This window comes from Bos javanicus, chromosome 10, assembly GCF_032452875.1.
Source record: "Bos javanicus breed banteng chromosome 10, ARS-OSU_banteng_1.0, whole genome shotgun sequence".
NCBI lineage: Eukaryota > Metazoa > Chordata > Mammalia > Artiodactyla > Bovidae > Bos > Bos javanicus.
The window spans coordinates 46276884-46296312 of NC_083877.1; the positions used below are offsets into that span (position 1 = coordinate 46276884).

The window sequence follows — 19429 nt, forward strand, 5'->3', positions numbered from 1 at the left end:
CAAACAGAAATGAAATCAGCCTTTTGAATTTTAAATCAGAAAACAAAGATTTGTCTTTGAAAAGAATCTCAGAGTTGACCAGTTACAAACAACATACAATCAAATTTTATAAGAGGCAAAAATTGTAGTAACAGACACTGAAGGATACACTATTCCAAAGAAGAGGAAACATGAGAAACAAGTCGTGACAATCTTTTTATTGTTTACTGAAAAATACAAGTCTGGAAAGAGTCTATTGCATTGTGTACTGAATGTAAGGTCTGATACTGCAAGTATATACAACATAACAGTATAACTTATATAAAATGATACATATAGAACACAGAGACAGTGCCCAGCCCTCTAAACACTAAAAGTTAATGGGATGAAGCAAAGTCTTGTATTAAATCAGAAATGTAAACACTGCAATCATATACAAAGTGCTCTAAGAGAAGAACTCTGAAACTTTTTTGTTGTGACAGCCGTCTACCTGGAGTTGGGAATGGTTGGGCCTTAGGAAAACGAAGTCAGCAAAAAGCTGACACTCTCAAGGAGTTCTTCCCAAGAAGCCGGCTGCTGACACCTGAGACAAGCTGCCATTCTGGCTTCTCTGGAGCCCTCAGGCCCACTCTGACCATTAATCCATGTCTTAGGGCTAGTGTGAGGCCAGCGAAGAGGATCAGGTAAGAAGACACTTCCATCATGACTGCTTGTCCTGCACCAACTCTATGCAATAAGAATACCTAGCATTTTTGACCCGTAACTGCCACTCCCAGGAAAAAATGAAATGTGCTTGAGAAGAAAAATACTAACGTTGGGAACAAAAGCCATCTTCTATACAATCTGCAGATACCATTCATTCCTTTCAGCCATGTTTTCACTAAGGTTTGCAAAGAGGCTGCTACTATTCTATTGCCAGTCACACAGGCCACGATCAAGGGTAACAAAACGTCTCCAGTTACAACCACTAACTCAAATGAGTTTAAAAAAAAAAAAAATTATTAGAGAACCATAAGCGATCTCAATGATTCACACGGCAACAGAGTCAAGTGCTGCAACAACATTCACATTCCATGGTCAACTTTAACTACAGCCTCACTTCCCTCCAAACTGAGAAAGCTCCGTGTGGAGGAGAACATACAAGATTACCACCATCGCCTCCTCTCCAAACACTATTAGGGCTCAGAAAGTTCCTTAGAGGTAACAAATGCAAAAAAAGAGAAAAGATAAAAAGAAAGCACATCTCAATATATACATACAACAGAGGAAGGCTGCTCTCCCTCTGGGCTTCCTTGGCATCAGGCAGAGCAAGGCTATTTGCAATAACTGTGCCTAAGCTGACTATGGCAACACTCACAAGAGAAATAAGGAGCTACAAAGTTCCTTTATTCATAGGTAAGCATGGATTACTAAATAATTACTAAATAATTTCCTGAATTAAAAAGACAGTCTCACCATCAAAGAAAATTTTCTTCCTGCCTGAGATGCATTTATAAATGAGATTTCACAATATCCCAGATTCTTAATATTGAACTATTAATGCACAGAAGACATCCTCAGAGCTCAAGTATGAGTAATATCAATATTCTCAGATATTTATACACTTTAAAGATCAGCAAATATTTTACCAGGTTATCCACTCAAGAGATTTGTAAATCAACCGTCATAACCAACTGTATCTTTTTCTTATTCTGTTCATCAAAGAACACCATGTTCCAATAGGAATGAAGCCCAGTTCAATGGGTATATAATTCCCTTCAATTCTGCACAGCAGATTTCACTATTCAGTCTCTATGTCCTTGACTCTTCCATAACTCACCTAGTCTAAAGAAAATCTTGTATAAAGGTGGAAAATTGCAAACCCCAGCAAAAACACTGGTGTCAGTGCTGAAATACACTTTAGGGGAATAACTATAATTGCTTACGAAACTGTTTATAGTTTTGCCAGAAATCCTACTGCTCCTGAATCCCCAGATTGAAAAATTCAAATAATTTAAACATAAGAGGGGATTTCACTGATAAAGATCTAGTTCACGTGTAAGGTTCTGGTTCTTAGAATGATGTGTGACTACCCCAAAATACTGGCTGCATTTCCATTTTAAACATATCTGTTAAATTCTTGTCAAATTCTCCCATCTGTCACCTCACTGGTGAACCCTTTCATTTCCTACTTCTATTTCTTTTGGCTGTTCTATTGTACATATGGGATTCACTGAGGTTCTCTCTTTAATGTGTACGGAATTTCCATTTCATACCAACAGCTCCCTAAAAGTCATCAAAAGGGAACAATTTCTAGCTTAGTAAAGGCACAATTCCTCTTTATAGAGGAAACCAAAAAAGAGTCGTTTGGAAGCTGAACAAACATCTTAGATACGCCTATAAAGGGAATGCCCTATCGGCCAACAATAATCCAGAGACATTTACAAGATCTAAAGAGTACATGGACTATGTTAAAAGCATGAATTTGGCAAATTTAAGACATATTCCTAATTTTCCACTACACTATTTGGGGGGAATGTGCCAGTTAGTATCACAGGAGCAAATTAGAAGGGTCAACACCGCTCTACTGGCTTGCTCTCCTCCTGCTTTTAGTAAACTTCTGCCAGCTCCAGTGAAGCCTGTCCCAGGGTACATCACTCAGCAACCTGCAGAGCTGCTCAGAGATAGAACAAACGACTTCAGGTCAACTAGTCCAGCAGTGAGCACTCAGCTGGTAAACACTGCCCCGGGGCAGAGCCCATGAAGAGCCTTAAGCCCAGGACCTACAGAAGTTGCACAAAATTCTTGGTTTTATATCATCTTCCCAGGAAGTTGGAAATTGGGTTTTAGTTAAAGAAATGGAACCTATGCTCTAAAACAATATGATGCTTCAAAAAAGCAAAATCGAGATTGGAAACAGTAGAGAAAAATACAGTCTATTCGTCATAGCTTACTTTGGCTAAATGATCATAGTGTCAGTGCAATGTATTATTGTATTTGAAGCACGGCCTCCACGTTCTCATAAAACAGGGTACCAGTGAAGTACATGAAAACAGTTCATAGAGATGATAGCCCTTTAGCCTTCTGTGACTTCAGAACTCGAAAGACACAGGCTAACCAGGATTTATATTCAGATACTCGCTCAGTGCAGGCTGAGTTAAGAGACAGCAAAACATCTGATTTTTATTCACCTACAGTGTTCTCAGGAAGTTCCTATTTGGGCAGCAATGGTTCTCAACCTGGCTGTGCATCAGTGTCATCTAGAAAGCTTTAAAGAATTACCAAGTGCTCAGACCAATTAAATCTGGAGATGGAGCCCAGAGATCAGTATTCTTTGTTTCCCCAGGAAGTTCTAACATGCGCTGGCTGCACCAGAGATGTATCCCTTTCAGAAAGCTGTTGCATGAAAGCCGAATCGTGTCTAAATAGTTTGGTTTCTTCTAAATTCCACCAGGAAAAGGGATGTTTAGAAAAAGGCACAGTTGTGCTTCCTCTAATGAGGCAGCTTACTGTTTGAGAAGTGCTGGTTCTCGGAGGTTATCTGGCACGCTGGTTGAAGAGGAGGAAGTCCTTGTCTTGGCAGAGCAGGCAGAGTTTCAGGCTTCGGCAGCTGCCTCCAGAAACAAAGAAGGCCCAGACACCCATGAGCACCATGATGATATATGCCAACACCAGATTTAATCCATAATGAGGACTGATTAAGGTCTGCAGAGGGAAAATAAAAGCAACCTTATTAAATATGTGGAATAACCTAAGATAATGGAAAATATGAAATACTTTCAATAGTGGAGGTGTGTTTCACCAAACATCTGATGTATGTCATGGGCCCACAGACACACAGGAATTAACCTGGTCAGCAGACACTAGCCCATAAACCTGTGCTTTGCTGTATTCAAAGGGCAACCCTAGAAGGTAATCAGAAGGCAGACCTAATGAAATACCCATTAGAAAACAGATGTTATATAACCAGGGTCCAGTTTATAATCATTTTTCTGTTAACTAGCTCTGAGAATTGAGAAACTTAAGACAAGTCTGTGTTGAAAGTGAAAGTGTTAGTGGCTCAGCTGTGTCCAACTCTTTGTGACCCCATGGACTACAGCCTGCCAGGCTCCCCTGTCCATGGAATTTTCCAGACAACAATACTGGAGTGGACTGTCATCCCTTCTCCAGGGACCTTCCTGACCCTGGGTCTCCTGCATTGCAGGTGGATTCTTTACCATCTGACCCTCTCTAATCAAGGGAACAAGAGGGAACAGCATCTCTTTTTCAGCTGCACAACTGCTGAGGGTTCCAAAAGTTCATTTAAAAACCACTGATGAGGTCCCACAAGGTACCAGTGAAGACCACAGAGCCTATCCTAACAGAGCTTATGGCAGTAAGGGAGACAGGCAATGAGTGAAGAAACAAGTAACTAATCACAGGACATCCTTGGTGGCCCAGTGGTTAAAATCTGCCTTCTAATGCAGAGGACATGGGTTCGATCACTGATCAGGGAACTAAGATCTCACACGCCGGGAGTCAACTAAGCCTACACGCCACAACTAGAGAGCCTGCACACTGCAATGAAGACCCAGTGCAGCCAAAGTAATAAATAATAAAAAAAATAAATACTTACACATTGTGATAAATGCCAGGACAGAATAACTACAACTGAGACGGTGCTAGTAAAGGTTAAGAACAAAGTGATCCACTCAAGGTGGACAAGGAAGGCGTTGAGAAAACGGCATTTAATCTGAGACTTACAAGAGGAGGTGTAAGCCAGCCTGGTTTAGACTAAGGGAGGGAACCCAAGCAGGGCAAAGAGTTTGGTGCAGCTGAGGATCTGAGAATCACTATAAATGATGTGTAAATATGGAGAGAAAGCACAGAGATAGGAGAGGAAGGCAGGGGCCAGATAGGCATGTCGGTGCTAAGTGTGAATTTTACCCTCAGAACAATGAAGGGTGCAGAAGGATGTTAGGTCAAGGAGCTGAACAATTTTAGATTTTTAAACTGCAGAGAATGCATTCGAGGAGGCAATGGTGAAAGCAGGGAGAACAGTTAAGACAACTCCTCACCAAATGAGTGGAGTACAGGATAGTGGCTTAGTCCAGGGTGATGGTGGTAGAGATGGAGGGAGTGGGTGACAGGACTTGACTTGCTGATGGATGCAATGTGAGAAACAGAGAGCCCAGGGGTGACTTCCATGGTTCTGGCTTTAAGGAAATAGTGATAGTAATGAGCTAGGCAAGACTTGAGGAAGACCGAGTTTAAAAAACTTGGGCAAAGACTAAGCTAGGAGTGATAGGTGGGAACCAAGTCCAAAGAGGACATACTAAGAGTGGGCTGGCTCTGAGATTTCAAAAAGCAGGTGTCAGGGGACTTCCCTGGTGGTCCAGTGGTTAAGAGTCCATACTTACAATACAGAGGCACAGGTTCAATCCCTGGTTGGGGAACTAAGATCCCAAATGCTGTAATGAATGGTCAAAAACAAACAAACAAACAAACAGATGTCAGGTAAGCAGTTAGGTTTCTGAGTATGAGGCTCTGAGGAGAGGCCTGGGCTAAAAAGAGAAATACAGAAGCACAGTTCATAAACGGGCTTAAAGCCACGGCTATGAATGTGATTACCCACAGAGTTACTGTAGAGAGAAGGGAAAAGCGAAGTCAAGCTCCAGTCCTGAGAACAATTATAAAGTATTTGTGCTGTTTAGTATTGCAGGAGCAAATAAAAGCACCAACACCACCCTACTGGCTTGACTCATACTGAAAAAGAGTTAGCAAGGCATCTGAGAAGAGCAAGGAGTGGGATGAGAGGGAACCAGGACAGCGCGATGCAGAAGCCAAAAGAGGAAATATTACAAAGAGGGGGCGGCCAACTCCTCCTAAAGGCTGATGAGATGGAGGGGGAAAAAAAAAAAAACCCAGCATCCTTTAGATATGGAGTGATGGAGGTCCTTTTTGATCTTGAAACATGCAGTCTTAGAAGAGTGGTTGGACAGAAGCCAGAATGCACTAGGAACATGACAGAAATTTCGCTGTGATGCAGACTAGGGAAAACAAGTCACGGCTAGAAAGAACCGGCAATAATGAAGAGTTTTATTTAAGATACGTCTAGGGACTTTACTGGTGGCTCCCAGTGGCTAAGACTCTGCACTCCCAAAGTAGGGGGCCTGGCTTCGACCCCTGGTCAGGGAACTAGATTCCACATGCTACAACAAAGACCTGGTGCGGCCAAATAAAACAAAAGCAAGCCCCAAACCCAGACACGTCTATGTGCCGGTGAAGAGACGGTAAGGCTGGTGATGGAGGACAGAAGGAGTAAGGTCGCAAAGAATTAGGTCTGGAGCTCAAACAAGGGACTAGCCTTTGACAGGAGAAGGAATACTTTCTCTGCTCGACCAGGATAAGGTGGAGAAACAGGTTCTTTTTAAGAAAAAAGAGGCTCTAATTGGGTCAGTTTGTCACCACACACCTCTGCCCGGCGAGGTTTCAGGGGAAGTGCTCCCCAGCACCTCAGCGTCCTCACCCTTGCCCTGCCTACACATTCCCTTGCGCGAAACCCCCGAAACCTTCCTACCCGCTCTGGCCAGGGTCACAGGCTGATTCTGCAGACAGCACCTTGTGCACAAAGAGCGCTTTTCTCAGGAAGCATCTGCGGGCATGGCAGGCACTGAGCCCTTCAGGTTCTCCTTCAGATTCTTAAGGATAATTCTATTCCTCAAATCTGCTGAGTTTTAACACACTTTGTAGGGTGCTAAGCTACTTTGGCCACCTCGTGCGAAGAGTTGACTTATTGGAAAAGACTCTGATGCTGGGAGGGATTGGGGGCAGGAGGAAAAGGAGACGACAGAGGATGAGATGGCTGGATGGCATCACCGACTTGATGGACGTGAGTTTGAGTGAACTCTGGGAGTTGGTGATGGACAGGGAGGCCTGGCGTGTTGCGATTCATGGGGTCGCAGAGAGTCGGACACGACTGAGCGACTGAACTGAACTGAAGCTACTTTCCATCTTTTAGCTTGTTTCTTTAATAAAATTATCTCTTTTAAACAATTACAGAAACAATACGTGATTATTGTAGAAAATTAAAATGTACAAACGAGTAAAACAAATTTTAAAACTTGAAATTCAGATAGGCTAATTTTTACACAACACTCAACATTAAGAGAATGTAAAGACAAACCACACTGTAGGACAAGTTATTTATAATGCATATATCTAATAACAGAGAAGGAAATGGCAACCCATTCCACTGTTCTTGCCTGGAGAATCCCATGGACAGAGGAGCCTGGCAGCCTACAGTCCATGGGGTCACAAAGAGTTGGACATGACTGAAGTGAGTAGACAGGCATATCTAATAAAAGCCTCTTTTAGAGAATACCAAAAAAGAACCTAAAAAAAAAAAAAAGACAGACGACCAGTAGAATGATGGGTAAAAGATGTGAACAGGCACATCCCAAGAGAATTATCCAAATGGCTGATAAACATAGGAAGACACTTCATTCACCATCACGAAAATGAAAATGAAAACCAAAATGGGACACCACTACACATCCAGTGCTAGATAAGGGTGACAATAAAGAATGCAATCCTAAGTGCTGATGAAGAGGTGGAGAAAATACAACTCATAAATCAATGGTGGAGTGTAAGTTGATACAACCTCTCTGAAAAAGTGAGTGGTATGAACAATCGACATATGTACACCCCATGACAAGGAATTCTACCCCAGGTATACATCCAGAAGAAATGTGCATACATTTTTACCAAGAGATACACATTAGAATGCTTAAAGCAGTACTGTTCACAATGGTTAAAACCTGGAGACAGCATAAATGCCTCTCTGTTGTGGAATGGATAAATGACGGTACAGTCATACCGTAGAACACTATTCTGCAAAGAAACAGCAATCAATAGCTATAAACTAATTAATTTCCCAAACCAAGATTGAGTGAAAGGAGTCAGACGCAAGAGCAAACACTGTACTGTTCTGTTTAATAAATACCAAAAGGCAGGGCAAGCTATCGAGTCAGAAGTCAGGACCGTGGTTATCCCTGGAGGGGTGTGGGGGGCGGGGAGCAGTGAAGTAGCACCAGGAAGCTCATGGCAGCAGATGTTTTAGCTTTCATTTGGGTTTGAGTGACATTGGTATGTTCACACTGGGAAAATTCATCAAGATGTACACACTGGACCTGGGTGGTCTAGTGGTTAAGACTCTGCGCTTCCAATGCAGGGGGCATGGGTTTGATCCATGGTTGGGGAAATAAGATCCCACATGCTGCTCAGTGAAGCCCAAAGATTAGAAAAAAAAAAAGATGTACACTTTTGATTCATATACTTTACTGTACATGTGCTGTATTCATAAAACTTAAAACTTTTTCTGAAATCTGTCATTCAGAGACAACTATTGTTAACATTTTGGTATGTAATCTTACAAATTTTCTGGGTTCTTTTCAATCATCAGAGAGAATAATATAAACTTTTCAATATTCAACAATAGTTACTGGCCATCTCCTATGTGCCAGGGATTCAGGATACAAAGATTGACAAGATCCCATCCTTGATGATCAACCCCTAATTGGAGACATAGATGTAAAAGCTGTATCAAATAAAATAATGCTGGCCAGGGAGAAGGGTTATAACACAGCTATAAAAAGGGGCTAGGATAGTGCTTTCAGAAATGTGCACCTTTTCCAGGAACGCCTCACATGAAATGAACAGTTTTCTAAGCTGACCTAGGTTAGGGGGGAGACCCATCACTGCATATATTACAGCATGAACAACCTGTGAGCCACACTGGGTCAGTTCAGATAGAGTGTATGATATGAACTGCCACACTGGGTCAGTTCAGATAGAGTGTATGATATGAACTATGGGGAGCAGCAAGAGCTAAGTTTAGCACCAGTAAGATTCAGTAACAGGCTTATGTCAAACGAAGAGGTCTGGGTTTTATTCCACTGGCCTCTGCTACAACCCATCACTCTCTCTTCCTTAATACACTTAGCTTCAGGACACCTGACTCCTGGTTCTCTTCCTACGTCACTAAATTGCTCCTTCTCAGTCTCTGTGGCTGGGTTCTGCTCTTGCCCCAGCCTCAAGGTTGGAATGCCCCAGGGCTTAGTCCTCTGGCCTCTTCTCTCGTCTGCTTAGAGTCACTCCCTGTAATGACCTTTTTAAGCTTGGATTTCTCTCCCAAACTCCAGACTTTTTCATCCAGATACCCACCTTGGATGTCTAACAGGCACCTCCAAGGTACCAGGACCAAAGAGGACTCCTGCTCTCCCTCACAAGCTTCTCCATCCCAGCTGATGGCAACTCCATCCTTTGAGTTGCCCAGGCTCAAAATTTTGAAGATGTCCTTGGCTCCTCTTTCTCTCCCTAGCGTTATCCAGTCTGTCAGGAAACAGCTGTTAGCTCTACTGTCAGAAACATGTCCTGAATCTGAACATTTCTCATTGTCTCCATTGCTATCTCACCCAAGGTGTCCCCATCCTTCTCTTGATGATTTAATTTCTTCCCCTGTTACAGTCTACTCTGAAAACAGCAGTCAAAGTGAGCCTTTTAAAACGTGATTCAAATCAAGTCCCTGTATCCAACACCCTACAATGAACCCATTTCACTAAGGCTAAAAGCCCAAGCCTTGCATTATCTAGATATGGTTCCCATTTCCAACCATGACTTCCATCCCCAATTTCAAATCTGTGACAGTATCTCCTACTAACTTCCCCTGGCTCATGGTTCTGGCCACTCTTGCTTCCATAAACGTGCCAAGCATGTTAGTATTAGGACTTTGCCACTAGCTGTTCAGTCTGTCATGTTCCTTCTCCAGACAGCCACATCACCAACTTCACTTCTTTGCTTAACTGTCATCTTCACAATGAAGCTGACTTTGAACTACCTAGTTTGAAAATTCAACATCCCCAGCCCCTACAATCTAGAATCTTTTTTTTTTAATTACTTATTTTGGCTGTACTGGGTCTTAGTTGTATCATGTGAGATCTAGTTCTCTGACCAGGAATCGAATCCAAGTCCCCTACAATGGGAGCAAAGAGTCTTCCCCACTGGACCACCAGGGAGGTCCCTTGAGCCCTTTGAACCCACTCTACTTTCCCTTTTTTCTCACAGCACCAATCAATTTCTAACATATTTCGTTTTATTATGTCTATTGCTTATTGTCTCTCTATCCACTAGATGGTAAAGGCACAGGTTTGTTTTTTTTTTCTGTAAATTGTTTTGCTCATCTAGAACAGTGTCTGTAATACAGAAGGTACTATTTGCTGAATGAATGAATGGTGGACTGGATCCATAAGAAGGACATTGGCTTTTTCTTGCTATTTCCTTTCTGACTATTAAAGTATATACAGTAGAAACTTTGGAACATGTTGAAAATCATAAAGAATAAAAGAACCCATCCAGAGATGAAAACTGTTAATACTTTAATGCATTCTCTCTCCAATTATTTTTCCATGAAGATTTGACTTTACATAGTTGTCATCATTGGAGAAGGACATGGCAACCCACTCCAGTATTCTTGCCTAGAGAATCCCATGGACAGAGGAGCCTGGTGGGCTGCCATCTATGGGGTCGCACAGAGTCAGACACAACTGAGGCGACTTAGCATGCATGCATGCATTGGAGAAGGAAATGGCAACCCACACCAGTATTCTTGCCTGGAGAATCCCAGAGATGGAGGGGCCTGGTGGGCTGCCGTCTGTGGGGTCGCACAGAGTCAGACACAACTGAGGGACTTAGCAGCAGCAGCAGCTGCCATCATATTAAGTGTAACTTTAGTATGACTGAAATGTTTTAGGTAGGGAAGGCAAGAAGACTGTTCTTTAGATGGGTGAGAGAGCAGAGTCCAGTATAAGAAAACTTGATATGAACTCTAAATGGATGGAGAAGAAAGAAACATGAAGCAGGACACCATCAGAAGGAACTTTTGAATACTTTAGGTGAGAAATGATGACGGTCTAGACGAGGCAATGGCTGGGATCATTCTAAGTATATGACAAGTTATGATTAAAATCAGACTAAAGCATTAAACAGTGCTTTAAAAATACACGTAGTCAAGTATCCTTTTCAACTTTCTTTTGAAAACTGGCATTTTAATACCAGTGAGGAGGGATTAAGATGGGTACTCTTTGGGAGGGGGTTTCACATTTTTTTGGCCATGTGGCATGTGGGTGGGATCTTAGTTCCCTAACCAGGGATCAAACCTGAGCCCCCTGCATTGGAAACTTGGAGTCTTAACCACTGGACGGCCAGGGAAGTCCCAGGCACTCTTGATATTAATCAGAATGATTAACAATAGTATAACCCTTTTGGAGAGAATTTTAGCAATCTGCCTCAAGGGCTTTAATATATATATATATATATTTTTAGATTTTAATATTAAGAGCTTTTTTTGATGTGGACCATTTTAAGGTTTTTATTGAATTTGTTACAGTATTGTTCCTTTTATATATTTTGGTTTTTTGGCCTCCAGCCATGTGGGATCTTAACTCCCGATCAGAGGATCAGAGATTGAACTGGCATCCCGTGCATTGGAAGTCAAAGTCTTAATTACTGGACCATCAAGGAAGTTCCCGATTTTAATATTTATTATGCCATTTTTCTGGGCGACAGCGATGAACTGTCTTGTCCTAACAAAATTAGCATAGTTATAGTTCTTCCCAAAAGTAAAGTATCTTGAGGAAGGAAATCCTTTTTCTAATTTGCACGAAAGTGACATATTAAATTTTTTTTGGATAAAATTTTATTAAAAATCTAGAAAGTGAGTTCTTGTATATAATGCTTTCTAACACAGATTAAATTATCTCTTTAAAAATTAATTAATTAATTTATTTGTGATGGTACTAGGTCTTCATTACTGCACTCGAGCTTTCTCTAGTTGTGAAGATCAGGGACTACTATTCGTGGCGGTGCACAGGTTTCTCACTGCAGTGGCTTCTCTTGTTGCAGAGCAAGGGTTCTAGATATGCGGGCTTCAGTAGTTGTGGCTTGCAGGCCCTACAGCAGGGCTCAGTAATTGTGCACAGGCTTTAGTTGCTCTTGGCATGCAGAATCTTTCCAGACCAGAGATCGAACCTGTGTCCCCTGCATTGGCAGACAGGTTCGTATCCACTGTTGCTGCTGCTAAGTTGCTTCAGTCATGTCCGACTCTGTGCGACCCCATAGACAGCAGCCCACCAGGCTCCCCCGTCCCTGGGATTCTCCAGGCAAGAACACGGGAGTGGGTTGCCATTTCCTTCTCCAATGCATGAAAGTGAAAAGTGAAAGTGAAGTCACTCAGTCGTGTCCGACTCTTAGCCACCCCATGGGCTGCAGCCCAGCAGGCTCCATGGGATTTTCCAGGCAAGAGTACTGGAGTGGGGTGCCACCGCCCTCTCCGTCATATCCACTGTACCACCAAGGAAATCCTTAAATTGTCTTTTGAGTTTGTCTGAAGTCTTTTTTTTTCCTCAAGCTGCAGACAGGTTTTTATTTTATTTTATTTATTTATTTTTGACATTAAAAAAAACTGAATAGTTGATTTGTGCTAATTTCTGCTGTACAGCAAAGTGACTCAGTTTATACACATATATACATTTTTAAAATATTCTCTTTCATTATGGTTTGTCCCAGGAGATTGGATATAGTTCCCTGTGCTATACAGTATTCCATTTGACTTCCTAACTCCATTCATTAGAATCTGAACAACATATTGAAAAAGTTTCATATACAATGATGTTCAATTCAAAACAGCTTTCTAATAACCAAAAGTAGAAAAACAAATGATCAGTTAAGCAAACTATAATTTTATGTAATGATATAAAAAGCTATTAAAATGTAAATATTAAAAGGATCCATAATAATGTAGAAATTGCTTAAAATGTGTTCCATAACATAAGCATAATGCAAGACTATTTCAGGTTTGACTAACTTAATTAAAAGAAGACACCTACCAAAAAGAAATAGTTTATGAGATCAACCAACAAATTAATAGTTATCTTTCTATAGTAAGACTTGGATGATTTAATCTATCATTCATTCATTCTTTTAAATGACTTTTTCTGAATTTCCTCATTATCCCACGAGAGTGTATTTCACTTAGAGTGGAATCTATCACTTCAGATGTGTGGACTTAAAGCTCCAAAACCCAGTTTGAGCAGATTTGCAATACTCACCAGGGCTGACACCAGCAGATGGGAGAGAAGAACTACAAGAAGGGTATACCACTTCTTCTTCTCACAGCCATCGAAAAACATGATGCCCCAGAACACGTGCAGCAGCGTGATCACCAGTGTCATGAAAGCTGGAAGACAGGCAAGCATTAGTGCCCAGTCTCAGGTCAGCAGACCCCAAAGTCCACTGAACACGCCCTTGGACGCAGGCTCTTGGGGTACCCCGCACTAGTGTGAGGGTTCACCCACAAGTGACAGAGGACCCTGACACAACATTCGCGTGAACAGTAATTCTGAAAGCAACATTTCTGAACCAGGGGCCAGCTCTGCAGCAGCATCTCACCTAGAATGTGAATCGGTGAAACAAACAGTCAACCTGGATCTGGCTTTCAAAGAGTTTATCTTAGGAACAAAATAAAATTACTCTGATATATACTCAGCTTTTCCAAGTTGGCCTTCTGTAGTAATCAAGAAGCTTTTTTTTTTTTTTTCCACTAATCAAGAAACTTTTTTTTTTTTTTGGCCACACAACAAGATGTGTGGGATCTTAGTTCCCTGATCAGGGATTGAATCCATGCCCCCTGCACTGGATGCTCAGAGGGTGTCTACCACTGGACCACCAGTGAGGCCCCCAAGAAACTTTTCTAAATTAAAACAAGTGTCTTTGATACAGACGGCTAACAAACACATGAAAAGATGCTCAACATCACTCATTATCAGAGAAATGCAAATCAAAACCATAGTGAGGTACCATTTCACGCCAGTCAGAATGGCTGCAATCCATAACTCTACAAGCAATAAATGCTGGAGAGGGTGTGGAGAAAAGGGAACCCTCTTACACTGTTGGTGGGAATGCAAACTAGTACAGCCACTATGGAGAAGTGTGGAGATTCCTTAAAAAACTGGAAATAGAACTGCCTTATGATCCAGCAATCCCACTGCTGGGCATACACACCGAGGAAACCAGAAGGGAAAGAGACACGTGTACTCAATGTTCATCGCAGCACTGTTTATAATAGCCAGGACATGGAAGCAACCTAGATGCACATCAGCAGATGAATGGGTAAGAAAGCTGTGGTACATATACACTATGGAGTATTACTCAGCCATTAAAAAGAATACATTTGAATCAGTTCTAATGAGATGGATGAAACTGGAACCTATTATACAGAGTGAAGTAAGCCAGAAAGAAAAACACCAATACAGTATACTAACGCATATATATGGAATTTAGAAAGATGGTAACAATAACCCTGTGTACGAGACAGCAAAAGAGACACCGATGTATAGATTAGTCTTATGGACTCTGTGGGAGAGGGAGAGGGTGGGGAGATTTGGGAGAATAGCATTGAAACATGTATAATATCATGTATGAAACGAGTCGCCAGTCCAGGTTCGATGCACGATACTGGATGCTTGGGGCTGGTGCACTGGGACGACCCAGAGGGAGGGTATGGGGAGAGAGGAAGGAGGAGGGTTCAGGATGGGGAACACAGGTATACCTGTGGCAGATTCATTTTGATATTTGGCAAAACGAATACAATATTGTAAAGTTTAAAAATAAAATAAAATTTAAAAAAAAAAGAAATTCTAGTTAAAAAAAAAAAAAAGTGAGAGTCCATAGAGGGAAAAAGTTTAAGAATAAAAATGTTAAGAGGAAAAACAAACAAACAAACAAAAAAAAAACAAGTCTTTGATTTAAACAAGTCTTCTCATTAAAGTGGAATTTCTTCTTGGATCTTTTTTTAAGGCCAGTGGGAGAATAAAAATATTAGAAATTGCAATAATCATCTAAGATTCTTCTTAAGCAATGGAAACTGAATCCGATCAGTACACACAGGTTTTTCTATGGAATACTGTGTGTGTGCACGCATGTATGTGTGTGTCCTGCATCCTGGAGATTTTTTACTTAAAATGAGCAAGTTTCAGTAACTCCTTGGCCATCTAGTGGTTAGGACTCTGTGTTCTCACTGCCAAGGGATGGGGTTCGATCCCTTGTTGGAGAACTAAATTTCACAAGCCATGAGGTATGGCCAAAAAGAGAGAGAGAAAGCAAGTTCCAGATATTCTGAAAGCTTCAACGTGGGGATGAATGAATAAACCAGAATGAATAATCAGGATGAATGAACCAGAATGAATAAACTGTGGTGTATTCACACAGTGGAATACTTACATGTTCTATAATGGTCTCAAGAAAATAATGTTGAGTGGGGGAAAAGCACATTGTGAGAAAATGCCCATATTTCAGTTATATGAAGTCAAAAGGCAAATTATCACAGAGACATAACTGTTGAGGTTGGAGGAAAGCAATTTGTTACATCTAGTGAGAGTGTTTCAGCAAATAATGAGAAATACTTTACAGGAGAAGGGGGATAGAAAAAAAAAAACAACTTTGGAACAATAGCAGACTAAACTAAAGTGATTTATTTTAATCCCACTGATGATCCTTGAAAGGGCAGTTTCCCTGAAGATATAGATGCCTGGCTGTGTGACAGTGTATAGAGTTGAGACAACTGAAAGCACCCAGTAGTTCATTTTATGTCAGAAAAGACCAGAGTAGAAACTGTGATTCACAGACACAGACGTTCATACTCTAAGGCTTTTCTAAAGCCTACATGTCAATCAAGTGTCAAGAGAAAGCAATGACACCACTAATGTGTCATCTGTTCATCAGCTATGTGAAAGGAAGATCAAAATGGAGTCAGTGTTGCTAATAGAACTCTCTAAATAGAGCCAGGAGGCCATTAAGGAAGTGTGACTTAGGCATAGCTTAGCTGAGATGGAATCTGATATTTTTACCTGATGAAGTCATAAACCTGCCAGAAACTCAAGACACTTCTTAAACCCTTACCCTAGAATAACTCATGAGAGTCTACCCACTTAATGGACGACTACCCTAAAACAATATGTGATTCCTTAAGGACAAATATTTTCTGACTTATGTCCATCACAGTTCTTACCACTCAACTTTTAACAACCTCATAGCCTTTTGTCTTATTAGGCCCGACTCTATTTCTTCCGTGGAACTTTCTTTCAAGACTACCCATTCTTGTAAGACTACAAATCTGGGTCTTCCAACTAGTAATTCTTAAGACTCCAGAACACTCTTATTTGCAGCCTCCTGCTTTATCTTTTGTTTGACAGCTCTATTTGCCCTCTCCTCTACACATTACCACGAATATTGAAACCAGCCAATCATCTTCCTATGGTCAAGTCTGAGAGTTCAGATACCTCGAAAATGCTCTTACTTACGGACTTTTTAGTTCATTCTCATCCAAAAGAGCATTACTCTGTTTCAGACAAGCATTCTCAAGGAATCACTAGCCTTGAACTTTCTTCCAAATTCTAGGTGAGTATTTCTGCATGCAAGGCTCTTTCCCGATAAAAATTCTCTCTGATGGACTGACTCTGTCTCTAAAGTAAAGTCCAAGCATCTCAGGTTAGCATCCAAGGCCCTCTGCAACCTAGACCCAAACTACTATCCTCTACTCATCTTCAAACACATCCTACTTGGTAGGAAACCAGAAGTCCTACATATACTCTCTCTGTGCCTCTATGTTCTCATTTTTTTAATTGACTGTCCCTTTCGCCTGAATCCTCTACCCCTCGCCACCACCCTGCCCTTTTCATCCCACTTAAATCTTACTTCTATTTAACATCTAGCTCAATGCCATCCCCTTAATGACGTCATCCTGATGCCTCCTCTGTTTTTGCACTCCACACACAGTTACTGAGCGCCTAGAGAGTCTGCCTGGGGACGATGCCTATGGCTCTAGGGCCGCACAGCCCTCAGCTGGGATCCTGGCCCCGCAGTGTGCCTTCGGGCGAGCGATCCAACTCCTCCAAGCTTGTGTCCTTTATTTCCAAAATGCAAATAATGCCCCTGGCTGTTGTGTAGGGAAGAACAGTGCTTTGCAAACCGTAGTTTTTCAATAAATGACGATTACTATGTGCTATGTTGTCTAGATTCAAAGATGAATATAAGCCAGGACCTTCAATTTAGTGAGTTGCACTAACACGTTGGAAAGTGAAGCAAAGCAGCAAGCAATTATCACATGTACCCAAGCTTCCTGGGTACCTGACTATGTTTTAAAACGTATTCTCAGACTGTCTTGGTGGTCCAATGGTAAAGAACCAACGCAGGGGACATGGGTTTGATCCCTGGTCCAGGAAGATTCCACATGCTGTGGAGCAACTACGTCCATGGGCTGCCGCTACTGAAGTCTGTGCACTCGAAAGCCTGTGCTCCAAAACGAGAGTGGCCACCAGAATGAGAAGCTGAGCACCACAGGAAGAGCAGCCCCCATTCGCCCCCTGTTGGCTGCAACTAGAGAAAGCCCGAGCACAGCAACAAAGACCCAGCACAGCCAAAAATAAATAAGTAAATAAAACACTTTAAATATGCACTCCTTCACTCCTGTGGATTTCTTCTTCATCTAACACTGGAGTATTACTCTTACATTTACTTTCTTCCCTTCTCTTTTATTAATCCATACAAAGATTTATTAGCACCTACTACGGACCAGGCTTCCCTGGTGACTCAGATGGTACAGAATCTGCCTGCAATGCAGGACACCTGGGTTCAATCCCTGGGTTGGGAAGACCCCCTGGAGGAAGGAATGGCAACCCACTCCAGTATTCCTGCTTGGAGAATTCCATCAACAGAAGAGCTTGGAGGGCTACAGTCCATGGGGTCGCAAAGAGTCAGACATGACTGAGCGACTAAGCACATGGCCAGGCAACAGGGCTATCCCAGAGGATAAAACACAGTCCCAAGGAACTTCCTTTTCAGAAAACAAGCCCATTTTTTCAGTTTACTATGTTTTATTAACACAATACCTAAACAGGATCTCTCAGACATTTATTAAAACACTGGTATTCCTATTTGATGGCTTATTTATTTAACTAGCACTAGTTCCAAATCTGGAGAAGGAAATGGCAACCCACTCCAGTATTCTTGCCTGGAGAATCCCAGGGACGGGGGAGCCTGGTGGGCTGCTGTCTATGGGGTCGCACAGAGTTGGACATGACTGAAGCGATTTAGCAGCAGCAGCTCCAAATCAGGAAAGGAATACATCAAGGCTTTATATTGTCACCCTGCTTATTTAATTTATATGCAGGGTACCTCATAAGAAATGCTGGACTGGATGAAACACAAGGTGGAATCAAGATTCCCGGGAGAAATATCAATAAGCTCAGATACGCAGATGACACCACCCTTATGGCAGAAAGCGAAGAACTGAAGACCCTCTTGATGAATGTGAAAGTGAAAAAGTTGGCTTAAAGCCCAAATATTCAGAAAACTAAGATCATGGCATCTGGTCCCATCACTTCATGGCAAATACACGGGGAAACAGTGACAGACTTTATATTTGGAGCCAGACAGGGAAATAGTGGCTGATCTTATTTTTGGGGGCTCCAAAATCACTGCAGATGGTGACTGCAGCCATGAAAGTAAAAGACGCTTGCTCCCTGGAAGAAAAGTTATGACCAACCTAGACAGCATATTAAGAAGCAGAGACATTACTTTGCCAACAAAGGTCCGTCTAGTCAAGGCTATGGTTTTTCCAGTGGTCATGTATGGAATTGAGAACTGGACTATAAAGAAAGATGAGTGCCAAAGAATTGACGGTTTTGAACTGTGGTGTTGGAGAAGACTCTTGAGAGTCCCTTGGACTGCAAGGAGATCCAAGCAGTCAATCCTAAAGGAAATCAGTCCTGAATATTCATTGGAAGGACTGATGCTGAAGCTGAAACTCCAATACTTTGGCCACCTGATGCAAAGAACTGACTCACTGGAAAAGACCCTGATTCTGGGAAATATTGAAGGCAGGAAGAGAAGGGGACAACAGAGGATGAGATGGTTGAATGGCATCACCTACTCAATGGACACGCTGCTGCTGCTAAGTCGGTTCAGTCGTGTCCGACTCTGTGCGACCCCATAGATGGCAGCCTACCAGGCTCCCCTGTCCTCGGGATTCTCCAGGCAAGAATACTGGAGTGGGTTGCCATTTCCTTCTCCAATGCATCAAAGTGAAAAGTCAAAATGAAGTCGCTCAGTTGTGTCTGACTCTTAGCGACCTCATGGACTGCAGCCTACCAGGCTCCTCCATCCATGGGATTTTCCAGGCAAGAGTACTGGAGTGGGGTGCCATTGCCTTCTCCTCAATGGACATGAGTTGGAGTAAATTCCGGGAGTTGGTGATGGACAGGGAGGCCTGGTATATGCTGCGGTTCATGGGGTCGCAAAGAATCAGACATGACTAAGTGACTGAATTGAACTGAGTTTCTATTATTAGAAATAGAAACTATGGTCATAAGCCTTTACT

At 42.0% G+C, this 19429-nt stretch overlaps 1 protein-coding gene across 4 annotated transcripts in view; it reads right to left on the minus strand.

Moving 5' to 3' along the window:
- The window catches only part of APH1B (aph-1 homolog B, gamma-secretase subunit), a 116822-nt gene that overhangs the window by 72759 nt on the left and 24634 nt on the right, over positions 1 to 19429 (minus strand). For 3 of the 4 annotated variants that reach the window (XM_061431098.1, XM_061431097.1, XM_061431096.1), the window contains exons 5-6: positions 13104 to 13231; positions 3469 to 3663 (exon numbers count right to left, since the gene is read on the minus strand). In XM_061431098.1, coding sequence (XP_061287082.1) covers positions 3496 to 3663; positions 13104 to 13231 — 296 coding nt within the window. In that variant the 3' untranslated portion in view covers positions 3469 to 3495. Of the gene's footprint in view, positions 1 to 182; positions 3664 to 13103; positions 13232 to 19429 lie in introns of those variants that run through there. The other variant, XM_061431099.1, reaches the window with a different exon arrangement.